Source organism: Antechinus flavipes, chromosome 4 (genome assembly GCF_016432865.1).
Source record: "Antechinus flavipes isolate AdamAnt ecotype Samford, QLD, Australia chromosome 4, AdamAnt_v2, whole genome shotgun sequence".
Lineage (NCBI taxonomy): Eukaryota > Metazoa > Chordata > Mammalia > Dasyuromorphia > Dasyuridae > Antechinus > Antechinus flavipes.
This window is the reverse complement of record NC_067401.1, coordinates 314,910,944-314,937,610: the sequence shown is the minus strand read 5'-3', so window position 1 is coordinate 314,937,610 and position 26,667 is coordinate 314,910,944. Positions and strand designations below refer to the sequence as shown.

Below are 26,667 nucleotides of genomic sequence, written 5' to 3'. Positions count from 1 at the left end.
TATAATAGGGCTTTCTTAATCTGGATTCCCATGAATTTGCATTCTAAAATATCTTGATAGGATGGTGGAATAGATTGGTAAATTTTAAGCTCTCCCAATTTCCTTCCCAAATAGAAAAATTTACAGCCTCAGCAGGAACCACCTTTTATTTCCAGTACAGCATTCAGAATCCGAGTCTGGGAAGACAGAGGAAACCTTGGCTTATTAGGAAGGCCAGGTTCAGCTGTGCTACTGAAAACGTGGAGAGAGAGGTGCTTATACTAATATCTCTTATTTTTTTAAAAAAATGAAATTACAAAGAAGAAAGACCCAACCATAGATATTTACTACAGGAACAGGGAAGACTGGGGTTCATCCTGAGAGATGGACACTCAAGTGAAAAAAGCTTCTTCTACCCCAAAGAGTAACATGAAATGGCTCCGTGCCCAGAGAGAATTTATAGACGAACTCAAAAGTGACTTTAAAAATCAAATGAGAGCCACTGAAGAAAAATTAAATATAAAATAAAATAAAAACCAAGAAAAATAAGATTACAAAAAAAGTTAATCAACTAGAAAAGGAAACAGAGTCTTAAAGAAGAAAATAATTCTTTGAAAATTAGAATTAGGCAAAGGGAAGCCAATGAAGCTAAAGAGACTAAGAAATAATAAAACAAAATATAAAGAATGAAAAAATAGATTATGTGAAACATAAGGAAAATGACAGATCTGAAGAACAGATCAAGAAGAGAAAATATAAGAATAATTGTATTACCTGAAAACTATGACCAAAAAAAACCCAACTTTGACACAATAATGCAAGAATAACTCAAGAAAATTGTCTTGCAATAATAGAACATGAAAGGAAAGTAGAAATAGGAAAAATCTATCCATCACCATCTCAAAGAGATCCTTTGTGGAAAACACATAGAAATACCACTGCCAAATTTCAATACCCCCGGATCAAAGAGAAAATTTTGCAAGAAACAAACAAACAAACAAAATTCAAATATCCTGGAGTTATGATTAGAATTGTACAGGATTCATCAGCAGCCCCAGTAAAAGATCACAGATCATGGAATCATTTATATCATCAATCAAAAGAACTAGATCTGTAGCTAAAAATATTCTATCCAACAAAATTATCCAAAATATTGAATGAAAAAATAGACATTCAACAAAGTTACTGATTTTCAGGACTTTCTTTTAATCAAACCCTAACTAATAGAAAATTTAACATATAAGAGCCAATATCAAAGATTAATTTCAAGGAACTTAACATGGACAAATTGTTTATGTTTTTTACATAGAAATAAATGTATACCATATGTTTAAGATTGACATCAGTAATTGGGTAGTTCAAAAAAAAAAAAGATTGGGGCAGAGTTCAGTATGGTCTAACTCTAAAAAAGCAAAACCATTGAGGAAAAGGCAAAAAATAGTAATTATGATACACAAATGAAGTGCAAAGGAAAAATAAGACACAGGAAGTAGAGGGGGAAGGAAGGCCTAAATTCTTAAAACCTATTCACATCAGGAAAGAGTTAAATAGGCAACACTACATATATATCGTGAAAGATATAAAGTATATTTAAAAAATAAGGAGGGAGGGATGGGCAAATAGGGAAGCAAAAGGTGAGGAAAGATGACAAGGGAGGGAACCATGGGTACAGGGAGGTTAAGTAATAGCAGGGCAGGTTAAAAAGCAGAATTAAAGAAGTAAGATTTAGGGGAGATAGGAAAGAAGAGATATACTCAAACACTACAACAAAGATCAGAAGTAGAATTAATTCGAAAACAGAATATATCTAGTAATCATTGATTTTTAGAGAAATTCAAACTTAAAGATTCAATGAAGAGAGAAATCTATACTATATATCAGCCATACTAATATTGTTGCAGATGCATATTTATGTATATAGATATATATGTACGTATAAATGTGTGTGTCTGTGTATATGTAGGTATGTATGCATATTGTTCTTTGTATGTGTGTATATAGATATATTTATATGTGTGTGGGTCTATGGATAGGTGTGAATATATGTGTGTGTGTGTGTGTGTGTGTCTGTGTGTGTATATATAAATATATCTATGCTTAAATGTAGCCTGCTTAGGGGAAATGAGTGGGATGAAAAGGGAAAAAAAGAATAAAGTTTAAAAAGTGCTCTGTAGAGAACAAAAAAACAATTTACAAGGAAGCAGACAAAATATGGACATTCATGAATATAATTTCTTATATTATTGTATAAGAATATACAATATACAAGAAAGCATATTCTTGAATTGAATTGAATTGAAAATTTATTCTTATATATTTTTAATCCTCTCTGATATTCTGCTGGACACATGGCAATGTTCTGTTTTGTTTTATTTTCCTTTTCTGTTTTTCTTTTTTCTATTCTGTTTTTTTTTCTTATTTTGTATTCAGAGCAATAAATAATTAAAATAAGAAAAGAGCAATAAAAACAAAAAAAATTGATATAATTAGAATTAGAATAATTTTATGTAGTTACTGATTTGATGATGTATTTTAATATAATTATTTATTATAATTGATAATTTAATAATCCCATAAATTTTATTCAATTTAAAATAGAATTCTTAGAAAGTGAAAGATAGGCTTTACTAAACTGCTAAACAGGTCCATGACACAAGAAAGAAAAAACTTCCGTCTTAGACAATTCATGGGAAGAAGTTAAATGACTTAGTTGAGAGGTTATATGACTTGTCCACAGTGAGACAGCTAGTAAATGTTTTAGGAAGGATTTGAACCAAAATCTCAGCTATCTTCAAGGATCAGGAGTAGAATTTATTAGGAAAAAAAAAAAAAAAAAACTAAGACTAGTGACCACCGATCTTAGACAGTCAAATTTAAAGATTCAATGAAGAGAGAAATCTACTACATTGTATATCAGCCATACTACAATTACTGTCAGCAATACAAATGGTGAAAAGCAATAGCTAGTCATGTAAAAACTCTGATTTAAAATAATTAAGGGAGAGAGATCAACTCCTTTTAAATCCATCTCTTATATTCAAAGGCAAATAGGATAGTTATAAATATCTAAGGTAACTGCCATGAATTTTTAAAGAAAATTTAATGAGTTTGGGGTTTGATATAGGAGCTTAATTGAACACTGTACAATTCTATTTTTTTCTATAAAAATTCTATAACTTACATAAATTATATGGTGAGAACTGAATAGCAGTGAGAAACTACATAATTCTAGTGTGTTTTAATGAATAATTAATTTAAAGGATACTTTTTTATTACAATTTCTAAGAAATCTGTAAATCTAATTAGAAAGAAATTTGGAAACAGTTTGTAATTGATTGATCTTAGAACATCTATTATAGCATTAAACACAGTAGACTAAGATTATTGGTTGAATGAGACTACAAATTCTGATTTTCTATCATGTTCAATTAAATGGAGCCTACATTAAGCCATGCAAATTCTCCTTGATAAGGAGTTGTTAACCTTTTTTTGTGTCATGGACTCCTTTGGCAGTCTGGTGAAACCAATGGAACAATTCTCAGAATATTTGTTGACTACATTCATAAATGAAGAAAATATTAAATTTTAGTTAATTAAAGAAACTACACATAAAAAAAATTGGGGTGGGGGAGAGGGTCTTGTCGAAGTTCACAAAACCCCTGGAATCTATCCACATAATCCTAAACTTCTTGCTATAGATAAATTTTGCAATAGCCAAGATCAAGTAAACTATTACTTGACTCTAGAAGCAATGATTTGAAACACCAATTACTTATAATTACTAGTAATTTAGAAGTATTAAAGGAATATACATCTTTCATAAACACTAGCATTAATTCTAATTTTCCAGACAAGAAAGTTGTAACCTAATATTAAACCTAAATTACCCCTTTCATGAGAGTATGAATTAAAAAATTTAAAAATAAAGCCCAGTTTCAATATCTTAAGTCTTTAGTGTTATTAGTGAGCTTCAGTATTTTGATTGTTATAAAAATTATGCTATCACAAATATAATTACTATAACACTAGGCTTAAAGTATCTCTGTTACTTGGCTTCTTAGATCATTTGAACTTTTTTTCCAATCAGCAAAAGCCACTACAGCTGTCTTTCTAAAAAGAAAAGGACAATTTTGTACTCTATATTTATTTTCACATGGAACAACAATTTCTGTGGCAGGTACTAAATCTCAAGGACAGTCTGAATAGCACATGCCTCACTATTCCTTGCCATCACAGACTTGTTTTGGAGGGGAAGGGGTTGGGGGTTTTGTTTTGTTTTTGAAAATCTGCTATAGGCTGTCCCTTTAGCCAAACCTCCAGGATGGCTGAAAACGTCCATGAGCAAGTATACCTGAATACAATCATGGAAGAGAAGAGGAAATGGTGTCAAAACTCAATCCCAAGTCTGTGCTGCCACCTGACATCATTCCCTATTAAACATTTGCTTGACACAAATTGCTTCTTGGATCTCAGTTTACCATTTTACTAATCCTACTCTAAGGCAGCTTCTTCCTCTGTAAAATGGGTTAAAGAATAAAATGGCAAACCATTACAGTATCTTTACTAATAAGTCAGACACAATTAAAATGATTAAACAGCTACAACAAACAAAAGAGGGATGGATTTATAGTATACCTACTTCACAAATGGAATTCTTTAAAAAAATTTTTTTTAAAGTACTGTATAAATATTAGCTATCATTACCGAGGGAGACAATACTTAGAAAGCATAATAGATTCAGATTTACTTGAAGGAAGTGAGTCTCTAACCTTCTGTTCCATAGATAGGAGTAATAGTAATGACAAAGATAATAGAAATGGCTGGTAAAAATGCAGTAAATGAATGAGCAAAAGGTTAGAGCCTGGAGGAAAAGAGTGAAATGGATTCTCTTTCTTATCCTTTATCTTTGTGCTCTATGTCCCTATCATCTCTCCAAACAGGAAATCTGAAGTATTTATGATAGAATAAAAAAAATAAGGACCTAGGAAATTCTATGTAGTTAAGATCTTGGGCCTTGAAGAATTTCTAAGCATCTAAGTGACTTTTATCTTTCCTGAGACAGTTTTTAGCAACCAGACAATTTTAATGGTTCCCTATTTCTGTTCTTTTTGTCTTTTCTGAAGCAAGAAAGCCTTTAGGCTCAAGCTACAGTATCTGAGCTGTGGATTTTCTGGGTAGTTTATAGTAATAATCTTTTCTTGGATACTGACTATTCTAGCCTATTATTCATCTTTCCTTTCTATGAATTTCTATTGTATCTTCAGTCTGTAGGATCCAATTTAACACTGGGCCATATATATTTTGTTTTATCTTCCATATTAGAGTATGGTCCTTGAAGAGTTTCCAGTCATCTAAGTGACTTTTATCTTTCCTGAGACCATTTTTAGCAACCAGACAATTTTAATTGCTCCCTATTTCTGTTTTTTGTCTTTTCTGAAGCAGAAAAGCCTTTAGGAGGTATAGCATCTGAGCTGTGGATTTTCTAGATAGTTTGGATTAATAATCTTCTCTTGGATTCTGACTATTCTAGCCTATTATTCATCTTTCCTTTCTATGAATTTCTATTGTACCTTCAGTCTGTAGGACCCAATTTGATACTGAGCCATATGCATTTATTTTATCTTCCATATTGGAATATGAAGGTCCTAGTGGCGGTGGTGGTCTTGAGTCAATCTTCATGCCCCATTTGGGGTTTTCTTAGCAAAGACACTGCAGTGATTTGCCACTTCCTTTCCCAGGTCCAGTCAGGAGACTGGGACAAATAGGGTTAAATGACTCGCCCAGAGTTATACAGCAAGTGAGTGTCTAAGGCCAAATTTGAACTCAGATCTCCTTGACTCCATGTCTATCATTCTTTGTCCAGTACCATAAACAACTTCTCAATCTCCTAGAGTGTCCAATATGATGCACACTGCACGATCTCAGTAAGTACATACTAAGTACATACATACATCTTTTAAGAACACTTAAAATTGCTGAGTTGTGCATTCATTGTTGAAAAATATAAACAAAAGAATCCTATTAAGCTGTCTTATGACAACATCTGTTTTTGGACTTAATCATATTATTCCAAGAGCTGTCCGATGAAAACTTCTATTCTAATCTAGGCTGACTTGCTTCTCCCTGTTTAGCACATGACATAACATCTCCCATTTCTGTATCTTTGCAAGGCTATTTCCCAAGAAATGAACTGCCTTAATCATATTTGTTCCATTGTGGTATACAAGCATTTTCATTATACTGAGCTATTCAATGAAGAAAGGCTAACTTGCTTTCTTTCCCCTCTTTAGTACATGACATTTTGCCTTCACCTCTGTATCATGGAATTCTTAGCTAACTCCATTCAAGGTCTTTTTCAAAGGACTTTTTCAAATACTAGATCTTTCCTAAATCCTATTACTAGTTGTTAAAGGTCATTATGCACAAACTATTATATATTTACTTATTTATGCATATGCCTTTTCTTCCCAGTAGAATGGGAAGATAGAACTGTTTTGTTTTTATCTTAAAACCTAGGACCTATTTAGTCAATAGATTAAAAAAAAAATAACATTCTTTTACCTTTCCTCTGGCATCAGAAAATTTTAATAGGCTATTTGGATTAGTTCTGATGAATTCCCCTGCAGTTATAAAAAGTTTTTAAACCCTTGTTATGGATCCTAGCATTTGTGATCCAGAAGAACTTGGGACCTATTGTAGACTCTAAGATAGAAGACAAACTTTCCACCTGTGATATAAAAGAGGCACAGACTGAGAGTCTGTGATCGACACTGAAGGTGACTGGTTGGGAGTCTTCCCTAGTTCACCACTCCATTCACTGACACAACTGCTTTTCCATAAGAATTCAAATAACTGGCAAAGTACCTCTTTTCCACTCTATTTCCTTATCAAAAGATAGACACATTACACATTTAAATTTATATTTTCCTTTTTTCAAAGCTCTTCATTAACTATTTCCAACAATATTTTAAAAATTGGTTTCCTAAGTAAAATATTAATTAGCTCTGAGTTGTGTTATGCCTTTAATTGTGGATTCAAGAGTATAATTGAGATGATGCCAGTGACTAGCTTTAATACAGAATTTAAATAGATCAGGGGATTAGGTAATCTATCTCAGAATAAATTTTTATTCTGAGCTGGGGGCTACAGGCTGTGATAGTTCTTACTAACAGACTAAAACTACATATTTACTGTTTAGTACAGAGAGATTGGAAAATTCTAAACATGGGCACCTTAGAAATCTCTATTTTCTGATGCAAAAGAGAAGAAGCCAGGAGCCTGAAGTGGTGATCAAAGGTAAAATTACATCTTAAGCCAGGCCAGTGTAGAGAAAAAAATATGATCTGATAGAGGACAAAAATATCTCTTTTCTATTGAGGAAATATTGAGTTAAATCTGGCTTCAGACTCTTGTTAACTGAATAACCCTAGACAAATCATTTCTATTTGCCCCAGTATTCTCAACTGCATAATGGATAGCTATCTCACAGCATGGTTGTGAGGATCAAATGAGATAAAATTTATAATGTACTTAATATAGTATCAAACACTTAATAAATGCCCTTTTCCTTATTAAGAACACCTTTCCCCTAGGAATAACATTCATATACATCCTATCTCACCAATACCCAATTCAGAGAAAAGAAAGCTGAAAACACAAAGGAAGCTAGAGTTCTAGCTTCCTCCTGTCTCTGTATGAAGTTGCTTCTGAATTGATTTTCTTGTGTACATACTAAATCACTTGGAGCAGCATTTATTAACTATTCTCCATTAACAATTCAATTTCTTGACAGAAACACTAGAATGGTTTGCCATTTTCTTCTGCAGCTCATTTTATAGATGAAGAAACAGAAAAAAATGGTTAAGTGACTTCCCAAGGATCACACAGCTAATAAGAGTCTGAGACCAACATTGAACATAGAAAGATGAGTCTTCCTGATTCTGGATCAGGTACTTTATCCACTTGCACTACCTGGTTGCTCTTCATTCCTATAAGAGACTCCTAAATTTTACTAAGTTAACATTCATGGTGATTATATTTACACAACACTTTTTTTTGTTAGTTTTCTATATGATGTCTTCTTGCGCTACTCTTCTACTCGGGAAAAACAGTTGATGAATGGAAAACTAGGATTTATGTTGAAAATCAATTTTCAAGACCTAAATTCATAAGAAGGCCTGACTTAGAAATAGGCAGAGCAGGAAATGCCTCCAAGATATGCTTCTAATAGTGCTGAGAATAGCATCTTGCAATTAGGTATAATAGGAACTATCTCCCATAGTTGATTATTGCTGAATGCCAAAATTCTATTTTTGGAGGTTCTTTTGTGCATTTTGAAAAATGCTAATTTTCTCCAAAGAGTGGTACATTAAGTCACTACCCATTAAAAATTTTTATTCATTAGTTTATCAGATGTTGGGTAAGACAAGTAGTTGAGAGAAACTGTGATAGAGAAGAAAAAAAGAAATAGGTTCAGGTTAAGGGAGAAGAGTCCAGAATAAGAGATGCTTCAGAGAGACAATCTTAAACATCTTTGATAGAGTATTAAAAAAAGGAGTGAGAAGACTATAATGCTTTGTCTTAGGGCCTGAAGAAATCGCCAGGCACCCAAGAAACCTTTATCTTTGGACAATTTTTGGCAACTGGAGACTTTCAATTTTTCCTTTTTCTCTCTCATTTTTATTGATGTAGATATCTCATCTCCTTTACTAGACTGTTAGCTTCAGCAGGGAAAAGAGTATTATTATATAATTTCTTATTCCACATAGTGTCCTATAAAAATTTGTTTTGGTTTGAATCTATAATTTTATTGATTTAAGGAACTCTCCAGAGAGAACAGTTAATAATTACTACAATTTACAATAAGAGTATTGCCAAGAGCACTGAGATATCAAGTGGCTAATTCATTGTAGAGTCATTAAGTATAAAAACAGGGAATCTGAACCCAAGTTTTCCTGCCTCTGACACCAACTCTCTAATCAATGTTGTTTCTCAAATAGGAGGTGCTTTACAAACAGGTTAAATTGAACTATCCTTTACTACAATTCTCCCCTAGGGGCAAACTTCAATTCCATCCCTCCCAATTAAATGGGAAATAAAAGGCACAAAAGAAAAAAGTTAGAGAGTTTTAATTTCCTTGGTAGGTTTTGGCTAATTAGAATGCAACTATCTATCTTAAGTATTAGAAACTAAAACAGTAAATTGGGATGGCCAAGCATAGGCAGAGTAGGAACCTATCTGCTTGATGTAATTTAAGTGAGAAGTACCCTGAAGGCCATCCCATACACCAATAACTCCATTATGACTTGACTATCTCACTGATGTCTAACTACACTATTTGGATTCCTCTAGTGGCTTTATAAAAGGAAGAATAAAAATCTTCTTTCTTTGTTATATTGATAATGCTTTAACCTAATCATCTTCTACCCTATCAATCTGCTACTGCTACTCTAACCCTCTAAACTAGACCACAGGAGACCATGTTATTAGAAATACACTCAATTCATCTTATAAAATAATAAGAAAAGGTAGAAAGCTTCTTGGTGTATCTATGGTTTGAAAACTCTTAAAGTATTCTTAGAGTAACAATTAGAGGCATATCTATACTCTTCCCCTCCTTAATTCATAGTAGACATAGCTTAGGAGATGAAGGCCAGTCTGTTCTTGAAGAATAACATTTAATTTTATTATATACTGTTCACAATGACAATGGAAATGCTGACATATTATGCAAGATTCAGGGAACTACCGAAAAATGCAATTACAGTCTCCGTACAAAATCACTGGCTTTTCTATCATTTCACTTACAAAAATAGGGATCAGGAGTTGATATTGCCCCTGGCAACACCACAGGAAGGCTGATGATGAAACTCCTACCCAATTCTCTGGCTTCTGGCTATCCTCTCTTACCCCCATTCACTATTAGTTCCAAATATGATAGTGGTGAGAGAGAACAAAATATACTTCCAAATTTTCATAGTTATTACTATTTCCTTTGATTTAAAAGGTACATATAGAATAGTTTATGTAGAAATGTGACTATCTTTAATAATGTTGATAGCTAATATTTACATAGCACCTACTATGTGCCAGACACTGTACTTATCTCTTCACAATTATTATCTTATTTGATCCTGGAAAGTAGGAGCTATTATGATTTCATTTTATAGATGAGGAAACTGAATCAGTTAAATAATCTACCTAGAATTGAGCTAGTAAATAATGGAAATAGAATTTGAACTCAGGTATTGAATTCCTTTTGATTCTCAGAACACAAGCCTGGAAGGTGGGAGCTATAATCCCTATTTTATAGATGAGGAAACTGAGGCAAATTTTAAATTCCTTGCCTATGATCAAACAGCTAAGTGTCTGAGATCAAATTTGAACTCAGGTATTTCTATATTCAACAGAGAAAAGAAATACTTATCTCTAATAAGGAATTATTAGAGGTAAATCCTTCAGACTTAGCTTCTTTGTTCCCCTCTCCCCACCTCAAATAGAGGAAGATCTTTAAAACTTCAAAATGTCTGGAAATTTAGGGATTACCTATCTTCTCAATGACATCTTAGCACCATTCCTGGGATAATAGCTATTGGTGGCAATGTCTGTATCAGGAGGCAAGAACAGATGATTTAATGAGTAAAGGCTGGTTTATATTTTCTAATAGAGTCCAGTGAAAATAAACAAACAAATAAGTTACACAGACCTAAGGAGAACATATTAAGGATTCCAGCAAAAGGATTTTCAGGAACTATGATACCTCTTTGCCATGTATGCTTTCTAGGCTTGAACCTATTTTTCCCTGAATTCTCTATGTGGGAAAAGGTGTCAAAACTTTGAGGAAAATGTTTGTAACAACTGTATAAATTATGTCACATTAGTAAATATACTTTTTTAAAAACCTAATTAAATCTGGATTGCTAATTACTGATCAACTGAGAAAATCATGATGAGTATGGCATTAGGAGATATATCACTTCCTCCTACCCCCTCACATCATTTCTTCAGAGCTAACTTGTAGATCTCTAAGGAGGACAATATAACTATGCTTTGGGGGACCTAACTTATCAGTTTGAATAGAAGTGTTAGATCACCAAAGCAAATGTTACACATACAATGATAGTGTATGCTTGAAAATCTTTAGGTAGGGGTGAACATCAAATATGTTTGGAGACTACTAGTGTAAAGAATACACTTTGTTGACTATAAAAATGTCATTTCTAGGTAGTAAAACTCTGACTTAAAGTTTCTCCTCCAGAAAAGTGTTTCCTATTTTTCAAGTTTCCTTTAAAAGCATACTTCAATATTTACTTTCGTGTTCTGAGATTTCATCAAAATGGGGACTTCCTTCAAAGATACACAAAATGCCCATCTGAAGAGGGGACTCCGAAACTCTGAAATTCCTTAAAGGAGAAAATGTCCTTCAACTCTGTCTCAGTGAGGAACCCTGCCCCAAGGACAGTTTCATCTTTATTATCTGGGTGGGGTGGGCTCAGTCCTGCAACTCACTGAATTCAATTCCAATTCTAGCCCTAGCTGAAACCCAGCAAAGAGCCAACTTGGGATCTCCTTTAGCTAAATCTCTCATTATAAAAAGAGCCAAACTAAAACCCTCTCTTTGCAGAGGTTCCAAATATGTCAGCTCCATGCTTGGCATCCCAAGGAGCCTCTGTCCACTGGAATGCTCTTTCCAGTGTTATCCTCTCTTTATCTTCACCTATTTCCCTAACCAGACTAACTTTACTTCCAATCCCTATAATAAACCTTTTATCAATCTAGGTTTTGGGGTCTGTAAATTTCTTTACAGAGAGCCTCTGCGCCGCCAGAAGGGAGTGCCCCAAACACTCTACCTTTGCACCAAATCCTAAGGAGTTACAGGGGAGACAAACCCCTCCATTTGGTTCCCTGAACCCCGAACCTACCATTAGATCTCATTTAAACTCTGACTACCAGAACCCCTAATTTCATTTTGGTTCTCCAAATCTAAACCTCATCATATCCATGACTGTTCATCCCAAGTGGCTCTTGTATATATTCTATAAATCTCTATCTAATGTGTTAAGGACTTTCTTCTAGTTTCTCTGACATTGTGTGTGAATAAGAAATCTCCTTATTAGTAGTAAGTTCATTTCAAATCATTGTAAGGACGTGACTTTCCCCATATGAACCTAATTCCCATGTAAACCATGAGAACCCAATCCAGGAAGGATGTGACTCCCCCTGTGAGGACTTGACTACTCTCTCACCCCAAGAGCATATATTTTAACTCCTTCTCCTATGAAAACCTGACCGTTCCTTGACCCATAAGAACATATATTTCAACTCTTTCCTTTTTAATTATAAGACAGGCATGTACCACGGGTGTTTTAGCTCCAATTATATGATTCCAGGAACTCACCACTCCTTGGAAGTGTTGCTGTTGATAAGGACTGGCCCCCTTATCAATGCAACATTTGATTATAACCACCTGAAGCCCTAGTTGGTGCATCCTTGTCTTAGATGAGGTCTTCATTTGGCCCAAAGCCTTCTTTGTTTGGACCCCTATAAAGAGTGGGCAAAGCTTTCTCCACTTTGAAGCCTCACCTATGGAGATGACGATCTGCCTAAGACTTTCCCGATCGAGACTCACAGGCTGAAATATCGGGGCCTTCCCAGCCGTCCAATTAGAGTTGAAGCTCCCTCGATCGTACTGAGTAATGTATTCTCTCTCTTTCTCTGCTATTCTAATCATAATCCTTATTATTCTTTGCCTCTTGTGCATTATTTGCTGTATGTGTTGTTATTGCAAGCATTCTATCCCGTGCATTATATAATTAAATTTTACCTTTACTTTAACTGAGCCTGAGAGTGTCATTTATAAAAGCGGATTCGAACTTCTCTTAAAAATCATATAACATTAATAGAACAGTATGGGAATTAATAAAGTGCTTGGGTTATCTTTTGCCAATAATGAGCCATCTTTTCTGGTCATGAATCTCTCTGATGACAATTCTTTATATCATTTCTCTAGGGGAATTCTCCTGGAATATACCTACTATGTATCTTTCTGTTACTGAGTGACACATAATTTTAATTTTTCAATGACTGGACTTGAAGACATGTAGCTTCATTATAAGAGTACTGTACTGCAAAAAAAAAAAAAAAAAGATGGAACTTTTTGTTACAAAGACATAACAACAGGAATAACTTTGTTCAATAATCCTTTGAATAATAATATCAAATGTAACTTATGTATAACCTCTCTGGAATACTTTTTCAAATATGTACTCCCAGTGGGAAGCCACTACTTTGGATTCTGGGCGTAACATATGGGTCTCCGTTGCTCATAAAGTCCTTTCAGTTTCTCTAATAGTAATACTAGTAGACACAATTACTTCACAGCAAAGTCATTTATAAGTGACAAAGGGAAGTACAAAAGCTACAAATTGGAACCCTCCCATAAACCTGAGGCACCCCCCCACACACACACACAAATATGCAGAGGGTCTTCAGGAAATGTGGACACAAATTTGGAGCACAATAGTGGTGAGGTAAACACATACAGAGAATATGTGGCCAAAAGACTCTCAGCTCTTCTCATGGAATCGTCCCAAAGTTCCCTCTTAGACTCCTAGTGTCTCTGCTAAGCAAGTTGCCTAGCCTGGTACCCTGGGTCAATGTTAGCTCATCCATCAATTTTCAGGGCTAGCCCTCTCTTGAATCTATAGCCAGTTCTCTTCTCTGATGACAAAAGTCACATTGCTTGAAGATACTTCTGGTTTGAGGGACTGTATTTATTTCTCTGCTTCCTCAGTTGTTCCTTTAACTTTTATAAAAATCCTCAACTGCTGAGAATATGATTAAGGGTACTTGTTGAGGCCATGGCAGATAGGGACTGGAAGAGGATAGAGAAATACCTTGTATTTCCTAAGAGCAAGTCCTTTTCAGGATCCCTCCTTCATTATTGGTTCTTGCTATAATTCTCTGCAAAGTTAATAATTTCACTTTTTAACCTCAAAGATATGCTTTATTTTGAAGTCAAACAATGGTGTTGATCTTTGCTATTCAACAGGAAAGATGTTTGGATATTGTAAGGAGATAATTGGTAGTTAAACGTTATTAACACATTTATAACTCTTCATCTATTATTTATCTTTTGACTATATCCACTGAATGGGGGGAATTTCTCCTCTCTTATGTAAACAGTTTTTGGCAACATTACTTTTTTCCACTACAAAAAGGTCTACCTTTTACACAACAATATTCTTCCACTGATGCTGTAGATTTATCTACAATTCATAGAATATAACAGACTTTGGGGGAAAAAAGACATTGGGTGTTCAGTCACCCAATGAATAAACAAAAGGCATATAATTTCCAAACAAAAAACTGTAGCCAAACAGCTACAAACAGGAAGATGTGTGATTATGGATTGAGACTAACAATAATTGATGATAAGAAAGTTCCAGGGCTCCAGGAGTTTCTGTATCATGTCAAAAGAGCTAGATGGCTGCCCTTAGCTAGACTTCTAAATAGAAAGAGGAGGAGGAGAAGGAGGAGGAGGAAGTCTAAGAAAACACAGACAAGGGTCTCAGAATGAGACAGCATGGGGAGGATCTGCATTCTTGGAGCGTACCTCCATTGATGAGATTGAAGAAGCAATTCTGTATATTCTACTTACATGTCTTTGTGACTTTCCCTTTTAATAAATTGAGGAGGGAAGGAAGTACCTTTAATATGAACTTTACCTCTCTCAGTGGAAAGGGAAGGAGGAAGAGATTTTTAGTAAATGATTTACTTAATATCAGAAAAACAAAACAAAATAAAACTTTAGGTCTAGGCTCTCACACTGGCCAATAAGGGTTTTATCCACAGAAGCATGTACCCCAAAAATTCAGTATATATATATATATATATACATATATGCATGATATAGCAATGACTTGGTTCTTTGGGGGAATTTCCTGGTTATATCTGACCATAAGGTAGCCCAATACTGAAAGACATTTAAAAATGTCAAAATGAAGTGGTAAGTCCTAAGTGGACAAATAGTATAGGGTCTGTTAAAAGAAGATCAAGTATTTCCTTTGATTTTCCAGGTTGCATCATGAGAATCAACTGAAAAATGAGGGAAGACAGGCTCTTTAACTTGACTTCATGGTCACCTGACCTACATGGAAGCAGGAATTAGGCACATTTCCAATTGGCTTTTTTGTCTCTTTTATGTTTTTTCCTGGACTGTCTAGGCTTAGAGGCTACTATATGAATCCAAGGCTTCAGGAAGTCTTAGATTCAATGAGATCTGGCTGGTGGCAGGGGAAGTTTCTGCATTATTCATAAGATTTTTTTAGTCCAGCTATTTAACCAGAAGACATGTACTAAAAACTGTTAAAATAGTATTAAGCCAAGATGAAAGACAAAATGCTTAACTAAGCAGTCTTACAACTCCTTAATATTCTGATCAATTCTGGGTACTAGCCTCTTAGCAAATTTTACCAGTAATTATAAGTTCACATTATTGAATTCTGTTCTGTTAATATGAATTTATGATTCTTTTAGGTTTAGCATTCTCTCATTATATATTTATATCTCTCCCATATTTGATTCATATTATACACTAAAATTTGGGGGTTTTTATTACCTCATTTTGGGGAAGCCCTAGCTAGATGTGTTATAATCTAATTTACATCTAGCTATGAGTTATAATCTAATTTACTATATTGAAAATAGTACCTGGAGAGTTGAAGAAGGGTTAATGAGTTCCCCCAGTGATTATGAAAAAAAGGAACCTAACCATTCATTAGAGAAATGCTCTCCGAAGATTGAAACCAGTCCAAACTACATGACTTGATATAGGTCAAAGATCAGAATGAGTGGTCTAGCCCCTTTGAGACCAGCCAAATGATTCTTCAAGGACTTTTCTTAAAAAGGAAAGAAACATATACATCTCCTGCCTTCATTTTGGGGGGAGTAAGAGAAAATTGGCTGTGGCTATTATACATTTGCTTAGAGTCAACTCACTAGTGGCATGTGAAGTTCAATTATATTATTTATTCCAATATATTAGTTATTCAATTCTCTCTGAAAAGTCAGCAATATTGACTTGAGTTATATAATAAATTCAGCAATTTGATGACTTTTTTTAAATACTGAAGTCTGTTATGTTCAGCAAACTGAGAACTGGTGCCAGTAATAGCCATGTATGAGAATAGTTTTTACTTTTTATTCATCATCATCATAATTACTATTGTCATCTTACATTACAAAGTTTCAGAACAAGAAGAGGTCTAAGTGGACATCTAGTCCAATCCACACCTTTAAAATAAATCTAGTCTATTTAATACATGAGCTATCATCCAGCCTTTGTTTGAAGATCTCTAACAAGAGAAACCCCATCACTGCCCAAGGTAAAAAATTCTATTCTTTTTGTTTATTTTCATCTTAAATAGCATTTTACTTTTCCCAAATATATATAAAGACAATTTTAAATATTCATTTTTTAAAAAAAATTTTTAGTTCCAAATTTTCTCCCTCTTTCCCTTCTATCCTGACTCCTTAAAACAGTAAGCAATCTAATATGCTATATATGTGCAAACATATAAAACATAGTTCTTTTTTTTTGTTTGTTTTTATCTTTTCTTTTAATTGATATTTTATGTTTCTAATTACATGTAAAGACAATTTTAAACATTCATTTTTTAAAAATAAAATTTTAAGTTCTAAATTTTCTTCCTCTTTTCCTTCTATTCTCCCTTCCTAAGATGGTAAGCAATTTGATGTTATATATGTGCAATCACATTAAAAAAATTCTATATTTAACTAATTCTATTTTTCAAATAGTTCCAAATATGAAGATATTTTTCCTTCCAAGCCTAAATTTGCTCCTTAGCCACTTCCATCTAGGTTTGTTCTCTGATGACAAATGGAATACTTCTGATCTTTTTTCCTAATGACAGACCTAGTATAGAGGAGAGAGCACTGATTCTATAGTCAAGGAACTTCATTCTAACTCCACCTGTTACACTTACTATGATGATAAAGCGTGGGGAATAAAATGCAGGACTTGGGGAGTCAATCACACATGAGTTTAAATTCTATCTTGGGCATTTACTAGCTATGCAACCTAAGCCATGTCATATATAACAGGACTGTTATGACGTTCAACTGAGATAATATATATAAATGTTTTCCAAACCTTGAAGTGCTACATGAAATGTTGGTTATTTTTGTGCAGCTTGAGAAAATCACTTGGTTTTTCTAGGCCTCAGGTTTGATGTATATGAGCTTCGAGGGTCTTTCCAGCTTTGGATCTATAATCCTATGGTTCTTATAGAACTTGTAGAATACTTCCCAGGTTATCAACCTCATCTTTAAAATGAAGCATACAGAATCAAAGACAATATTCAGATAAAGTCTTACTAAAGAAAGAATGGCTATCACCTCATTATTACTGCAAGCTATGTTTTATAATGCAACCAAAGAGAACATTAACTTTCTTGGATATTATATCACACAGCTGATTCATACTGAATTTGTAGTCTGTTAACAAGCAAGCGATAATTTTCACATGAATTACTTGACTGTCTAGTCAAGATTCTCCATCTTGTACGTATGAAATTAAAAAAAAATTAAACCCAAGTGTAGTATAGTCTCTGACCAAGGCATTGGGGGGTACAAAATGAATAAAATATGGTTCCTATTCTTAAGACATTTATAATCTGAGAGAAAGAAAGAGAACCAACACCTCAAAATATAAACAATAACACAGTATATCATATTCTAAAGGAAAATAAGCAGCTTAAATAATAAGTGCTACAGGAGCATATAAAAATTGGAAATTATTGAGACCCTTAACATCAATCACCATATGTATTCAACGTATATAAGGAAAACTGCCCCATCCAATAAAAAGCCAATCTAGCTTAATTTTTACAAATGACATGAGAACAACCAAAGTCTCCAAGAAAAAAAAGGGCTATCCTGAAATTGCTAACTCATCCCTTTAAATGCATGAACTCAACCATACATATAAGGTTTATATGTGAGTATATTTACTATACAGTATTAAAATATTCCTAACTTATTGAATATATGAATGCAAAAATGTTAATTATTTCATTAATATTTAAGGTAAAGACTTCATTTCATAAAGATACCAGTTTGCAAGAAGAAAGGAGCATATAGAATATTTGTTCACTAGTCAGAGAGCTTTTTGCTTTTATCCTTTGATTTCTTCTATGAGAAGAACTAAGTAATTAAGCGTATACATCAAAATTCCAATCAAAATGAAACACAAATGTAGACATCCTTTATTAACTGGAGTATACCCCCCTCCCCCCCACTTCGTTTCTAAGGATAAGAGATAAATGAAAAAAGCTTGTATTAAGAATTTATTCAAAACTACAACTTGCCTCATAGTATACATTTATCTGAATTTCTTATATCTTTCACATGTACAGAACTATACACATGAATCTTTGATGTTCAAAATGATGATTCTGAGGTACTACTATTAGTTGTTACAGAAAATTCAAATTATATTCTACATTTACTACTAGATTTATTACAAAAGATATAAATGGGAAGAACATAACTTCTAATTAAGTGAATTAATTTAAAATTTAAATTCACCCCCAAATTCTATTCTGGCTTATTTTACCTTGATCTTATTTATCTGGTCTTTCCTAAAGATTTGTAGGGTCTGTGTGGAATTACATACAGTCTGAATTTCTTTTTCAAATCTGGATGCCTGTGGGGTTTTTTTTATACATAGATACTAGCAGCAATAATATCCAAATGACATTTAAATTGCTTCTATCACCACCACCAAGAGAAAAAGAATGAGCACAAGAAAAAGGGAGGGAAGAAAAGTTAATGAACTCTTACCACTTTGCCATGGGGCTATATTGCTCCTGTATCCCTGTAGCACTGCTGAGTTCGGGCTTCTCAACTCACCTGCATTTTGAGAATGATATCCACAAATTCAAACATTCCCCTACAACATGTTTTCATCAATTACCCCCAAATCTAGCTCCTCTAAACTCACCCTCAGGGCCACTCCCTTATTCAAATCAAACTGGATGTGAACAATGTGAACTACACAGTACATGTTCCTGGTCCATGGTAGACAGTTAACAATGTTTATTGGATAGATAGATAAATGAAAAGCTGGATGGATAGATGGATGATGAAACATGCTCCATCTCTTTCTCTGATATTCAGTGTCCTTGTGGCTCCTGAACCTTATTAGCCATTTTTCCCTTTGAAATCAAACCAACTTGCAGGACTGTTGACCTCATACTCACGAGCTAATATATATGCAGTATGTAGCACTATGTTCAAAGAGCCTTCTGGACACTGGATAAGTATTTCTCAAATAAATGAATGAAAAAAATTCTCTGATGATTTTTTTAAAAAAGCATTTAGTATGCATTGCATGCACAGCATGGGACTCATCTTTCCACCTGAGCCTTTAGCATAGACACCCTTAGTCCTCCTTGCAGCAAACAAAAGGTTTTAAGAAACATATATGGTAATGGGGGGGGGGGAGTTCCCAAAATAAAAACAGAAAATCAAACAAGGAGAGGAGAAACCCAGCAGAAGTAGGAGCACAATGACAAAGCTATCAGAAAGAGTATGAATGAGAAAGGGAGCAAGCTCAGTAATGGATCCTGACCATGATTTGTTTTGCTTGGATGAGATCTCTTACTTCAGACACCTTCACTTTCTTTTTTAGAAATGAGATTATGACTTCACATGCAGGGTGCACCACTTCCTGACAGCCATTTATGAATGAGGACATGCCTCACATGGTACAAGAGACGTGGCTCTCAGCAGTGGTGTGAGGGAATTCACAGACATGGAGGGAAGGATACAAGCAGTAAGAAATAACTTTGCTTTGAAACTTGACTTCAAAGAGAATGGAAATAAACTTGCATTTGGAAGAAGTCAGGAAGAAGGGGCAGCCCAGTGTTTGCAGGGAGCACCAAGAGAGGAAGGTTTCTGCATTCCTAATTGTTCAAGGCAAAGTTGCTTCAGGGGGTGTTTTCACCAAAAGATGGGTTGATAAGAATAAACTGAAAATGTTCAGGAAGTATAAGCCATTTTGAGAAATGTTTTGAAAATGCAAATTGCCTATTTCATAAATGAGACATCAAATCTAGTCATTGTGAAGTGATAATATGGAGCTGGTTGTATATAAGGTCAATGTGAGGTTCTAAAAACAAGACTATCACAAATTGTACGCCTTTTTTGCAAACAATATTCACAACACTGCCTCTAAATTCCAATCAAGGCTCACAGTTTTCAATGTCCATGCTATATTCAAAATATGTTGTGTGGCTAACTTACAAGCTTTATATAAACTGGTTTATTTTGCAAATGAATAAATGAAGGTTAAGCTTCATTATTTTTTAAATTTGAGTCTTGCCAGTTTCCTGAGGAATAAACAGCAGGAAATATAAACCAGATGCAGAAATTTTGATTCTTTGGATGAGTTACTGCAAAATTCTGTAGACCTGGGTGAAATGGAATTTAGTCATAATGAGACAAAAATTTGGCTGCACTTTTTAAAGGAAGATTGGAAATACATTTACTAGAAAACTAGACAAAAGTAAATATTCTAGTGAAGAGCCAATTTATGGAAGATACTACATCTAATAAATAAATTAAAATACCAAAATCCCAGCTAATTTAATAAAACATGAATGAATATACACATTGACAATGAATAAAAAATTCCAGTGCATTTGTCATCATTTCTACTAGTGTCTGATGTGCATACCACAAACAGATGTGGAATACTGTTTGATATTCATTTAAAAATATTCAGTTAAGGGCTTTTTATCAGCAGAAATACAGCCCAACTATTTCATTACTTGTTCAAAGTAACCTGATTACCTAACTGAATTACTTCCATAAAGAACAAAGCAGAGGACAGCTCATAGTATCTACCTATGCAAAATCTCTCTTTCTAAATCCAGCTTTAAAAACTCACTATATGTTATCACTGAGCCTGCCCTGAAAATATGCTGGTTTTAGATAAGAATATGTAGCCCACTTCCTACTAGCTATCTTATGCTCATCCCTCCCCCCCTCCCAATATTTTAAGGAAATTCAAGCCTAATTGTGAATTTTAACATCTCTAGTTCTAAAAGTAAAGATAAGCTTTCAAAAACTAATGGGGGAGGGGGAAGCCAGAAATAAGTTATTTTAATATCTCTTTGACATCCCCTCTTGAGCATGATCTTACAGATGATTGTTAACTACACACCCATCAGTCGTTTTCATTCACACACACACACACACACACATACACACACACACACAGTTGATGATTCTGCTCTTTCCCCGCAGCACTAAGAACTCGCTTAGCAGACAACAGCAATGAAAGAGTCGGGCACTCATCAAACACACAAGTCACACTTACTGATTTTTTCCTCATCTCTCGAGAAAGGAAAGCAGCAGAGCTGACCCATGGCACCTGGTGCTTTCTTTCCTTCTCCGTGTTCTGTTCACTGTATACAGCCCAAACAGAAACTGCAGGTGATTCTAACAGGCTGCGAGCAGACTCTTATTCCACCCCAAGGAACGGAAAGAGACGGAGAGAAGGGAGGGAGGACGGGAGGGACGGAGGCAGAGAGAGAGAAAAGAGGGATAGGGAGGGCGAGACAGAGACAGAGAGACAAGCCCGAGAGAGGGAGAGAGTGCGCAGGAGAGAGAAAAGAGAAGGGAACCAAAAAGCTCCACCTACCTCCTTGCCCTCCAGTTCCTTATGATTGCTTCAGGACTGACAATCACTGAAAAAAGTAGCCGTATGCTCTACTAACTCTCCCATGACTGTAGGTTAAATCAGAGCCACCCATACCTGCTGTGCAGATTTCTTTATGTGCCTTTAAGAAAAACTAAGGAACACATACAAAAAAGGACTCAGCCCCTCCCCATCCCTGTCCACCCCCATGCTAACATTGCAATTACATACGGAACAAAAATGAAAACTGAAACAAAAAGAAAAATCTTTCTGTACACTATTTTAAAAAGGAAATACTTGCTTTTCTCCCTAAGAAACAAGAAGGTGGGCAGGGAACTCAATGTGTGCTGGAAAATGAGGGCACAACTCCTATGATGAAGTTCTGTTAATATTTTAGAGTGATGCAAGCAAGCAACTCAAAGAATGCAGGAGATGAGGGGGAGAGAAAGAAGAAAGAATCTGACATGTTACCTATAGTATGGTTTTATGCCCAAAAAAAAAAAAAATCTTTTGTTAAATGTTCTCATCTGAAATCTTCAGGACAACTTGGCTACTTCAATGGTGAGACACTCCTCTGGAAATCACAAAACCAAAGTATCCTAGAGATCATCTGAACCAATTCTCTCATTTTACAGACAGCACAAATGAGCCCCAGAGGTGTCTTGCTGAAAGTCATAGGGTTAGCTGTGACTAGGAACCAGATCTCCTGACTCCTAATTCTGTGGTTCTATTCCCACCTCACCCTCCATGCTGTAGACCTTATAATCAGAACAGAAGTATCTCGATAAACCTCAAATTTACAGGCATAGCTACAATAAGGAAAGAAAAAGACACAGACATTATTTAAAGATAAAATCCCATTGTGGTTGAATAAATTCAGGGACTGAACTAAATGCAGTTGAAGTCATGAAACTAGCTTGTTTTTAACTAGAGGATGCCACTTTTGACTTAATGTTGCAATCATTATCATGTTGACAAGGAATATTATTAAATCCTGTTTCTCTGCTGAATAAGGCAATTTTGAATAGAAAAGTCATTAGAAAACTCAAAGATTGTTCTCAATGACAGACTTCACAGTCCTTTCTCTCCTTCCATACCCTTCCCCTAACAGTAGTAAGAAATGATGAGGGGATGATGGTAATTTGTTTCTGTAGCACTTAATGGAAAAATGTCCTTTTCAGTACTCATCAAGAAAGAGGGTGAAATGTGGCAGAAGAAAGCAACTTGGGAATTTCACAAATTAAATGTCACACTGTGGTTGATAGCCACTAAGCATTTTTTTTAAAGAAAGAGGTCATCATCTGTTTGAAAGTAACAGAATAAGTCTATTTTTAAATTATATATACACATACATATATATTTATAAATTTAAAGGAAGAATGGGGAACTATTTGAGCATCATCAATCAGGTAATGCCATACATTTTTTCCAATCATAAGAAACTACCCTATTATGAGTTTTCAGAATTGGAAAGACACAAAGATTTGTAGAATAAATGAAAATATCTGCTAAAATCAGACAGATTAGACTGAGGTTCCAAATAAGTATTTAAAATATTCTTCATATTCTCATAAATTTACTTTAAATTTTACTTCAATATCAGTGAATAAAATATATATCTTGACATGAATTCATGAAGGATATGTGATTTCATCAGTATAATGGAACTCCTGGTCTGGGAGCTCCCTTCACCAATTCAGGCAACCTAATTTCAATAAATCTTAGGGTTTTCCTAGGCCCCGAGGTCAAGTGATATGCCCAGGGTCACATAAGTATTAAGTGGCAGAAATGAGATTTAAACCATGGACTTTCTGACTCCCAAATCAAAAACATAATCCTCTAGATTAGTAGTATTAAATTCAGATGGAAATAAATGGATAATGTGCCTCAGAAAACTACAATTTTTATCTATTTTGTATTGTATTTTCATTTATCAAATATTTCCCAATTATATTTTAATCTGGTTCAGACCACACTCAGGCATTTTGCTGGCCCTGGGACTGATACTTCTCTATGCTCACTTGATGTACAATGACATAATAATTGAACTTGTATATGAGACAAGAATATTTAAATTTTAAGATGTGAATTTTTAAAGCCAAAATTTCTAAATATAATATAATCATAGAGTATTAGAAAATTCAGTTGGAAAAGATTCATTTTAGGGCTTCACAATTTATCAACCTCTCAATTGTAAAGAGTAATTACAAACTGTTTGATTTATTTTTCCTTCAAAATCACAGTATAAATCAGTGAAATATTTTATTTTATTATTTTAAAAACTCACATAGATCTGATTACATCAGTGTGAAAGCAGATCACAACTCATTCAAGCCTGCCCTTTAAGCACAATGATTCCTGTCAATTTCTTCCCAGAATCAAAGTAAAGGATGTTATCAAAGAAAATGCATAACTGAAAAGGAAAACAAACCCTAGTCATTGCAAAAGTAAGGGTTAGGACAGTTAGATAGTGCAGTGAATAGAATAAGACCCCCAAGTCTGGAGGACCTGAGTTCAAATCTGACTGCAGACACTTAACACTTACTAGCAAGTCACTTACCCTCAATTGCCTCGCCAACCAAAAAAAAGCAAAGAAAAAAAGGAATAACATGTATTTGTCCATGCACTTCAATGGTGCTCTCTTGCTGATAAGAAAAACTCACATATGCGTAATCAGAAGTTTAATTCTAGTTTTAAGAATGAAAGATTATTTGAATTTGGATAGTTCTGGAACATATTATAATTACTAAAACTATGAAATCTCTGAAGGCAGAGAACATGTCATATATCTTTGTATAGTCCTCAGCATTTAGCAAAGTACTTTCTGAATGCAACAGACATTAAAAAGTACATGTTGACTCAAATGGGAAAGAAAGAGATTTATTTAGATTCTTAAGCAGGGATAAAGTCCAAACACTTGCCATATTTTGCGTGTATCGGGAATAGTCAGTAGGGAAAGAAGCATAATAATAACTTGTCAACAGGTTAAGTTCAATCACAGTATATGGGCATAATATACATTATTTTATGCATGAAGGGAAATAAATTTTTCCAATCAATAACATTGATTGAAGAAAAAAATAGTCAACATTTCTTAATTTATTCTGTGTATGTTTGTAGTGGGGGGAAATGTCCATCATCTAATAACCTAGTTGTTTATCTCTGGAAATCTGAAAATAAATCAGTTCTAATCTAAATAAAATGCTCTAATTTGAGCGTTCTATAGATGCTCATACATTCTACAAATATACTATTACTATAGCTATATCAGTAGCAATTCATTTTATTAGACCTGTTCAATTCAACTCAACAAACATTTGTTAAATACCCACTTTGCACAGAGAATTGTGTTTTACTCTTGGGATTATTGAAAAATCATAATCTTTTCTCTTCAAGTTAGTAATTATACTTTAGGGTAATAATATTCCTTATCCATTAGTCATCCCCAGAATCTCTGGGGAAAAGGACCTAAGCTAATTGTACTAAGAGCCTCTGGCCCTCATTCCTATCCCCATGCATCTGCATATAGATGAAATCTCAGAAGACATCCCAAAGGGATAGCATGCACCCAATGGAGTATATGTGTAATGGGGTCAATAGTGCAACCGTCACTCAACCAACCTTTGAATCTTGGTCACTTTGCCATATATGTGTGTGTGTGTGTGTGTGTGTGTGTGTGTGTGTGTGTATGTATATATATGAGGTAACATAAGTGTTTTGCAAACTTTAAAGTACCAGATAAATATTAGTTGATGATGATGATGATAAGAGAGGAAGAGAGAAAAAAAGGAAAAGAGAGAAAGAAAAGAGGGAGAAAGAAAAAGATCAAGGAGAGAGAGAGAAAAAAAAGAGACAGAAGAGGAGGAGGAGGAGGAGGAATAAGGAAAGGGAGGGAAAGAAGGAAGGAAGAAAGGAAAAAAGGGAGGGAAAGAGAAAGTGCAACATGATACAGAGATTGAAGAGTTAGAATGAATAGGTGCCTTGAAGCTGTGTTCTTTTATGCTATAGTTTAAAAATTAGTTTTAAAAAGTACTGATGTTAGCAGCACCTTATGTACTAATTGTGTTATGACAGGTCTTATTTAAGGTTGACATATTTCAAGAGATCTAAATTGACCTAGAGGATATTCAAATCTGTTTTATTGTAGTAAAGTAAAGCAAGACATTCCACTGTGTTCCAAGCATTCAATACTAAAGCAGTCTTGTCCAACAGAAATTAATAAGAGTACAAAGGCACAATCTTGCCCTTTATGTGCTTCTACGTGCTCGAGAATTTTCTTGCAAAATTCCTAAGGATGTGAATGTGACCTCTAAAGGAACAAAGACTTTTTTGACAGCATACTAAGATTGCAGAATCATAGGTCTGGAGCTGGAAAAGACTCTCTATCTACATTTTACAGATCAGGAAACAACCCAGGGAGATTAAGTGAATTTGCTTAAGTCACACAAGTAATAAACCTCAGAGGGAGGATATGAACCCAGACCCTTAGACTTCAGAGTCAGTATTCTTTATACTATTCTAAAATCTTTTGACATAACAGATAATAAATAAATTGCACTAGTTATTTTCCTGTTAACTAGAATGTGTTAATAGTTTTCTTTGCAGCAATTGTCTGCCTATTAGGATGATCCCTAACATTCACACGAGGGTCACAGTTTTACAACTGGAAGGGAACGTGATAGTCATATATTCTAATCACTTATTCTCTGATTTCTAATCATTTTTTCCACAATGCACAAAATGAAGCCACTACCAGCCATCAAAAGCAAAAGAAATATGTTTTGGGGGGAAAAACTGGGACACAGAGATAATTTGGTTGTAGACACTGCGAAATTTAGGACCATTGTTTCTAACTTCATTTATTTCCATAGGCCATTGACTTTCCATATACTGGACACCGCCAATACAGCTCAATAACTGATCCACTCAGAGGGCTTCCATTCCTCTTTTGTGTAATTCCA

At 34.4% G+C, this 26,667-nt stretch overlaps 1 protein-coding gene across 1 annotated transcript in view; it reads right to left on the bottom strand.

Moving 5' to 3' along the window:
- AKAP7 (A-kinase anchoring protein 7) overlaps positions 1–26,667 on the bottom strand; it is a 228,146-nt gene that overhangs the window by 11,255 nt on the left and 190,224 nt on the right. The window contains exon 12 of the mRNA XM_051996732.1: positions 18,844–18,912. Coding sequence (XP_051852692.1) covers positions 18,844–18,912 — 69 coding nt within the window. The remainder of the gene's footprint in view (positions 1–18,843; positions 18,913–26,667) is intronic.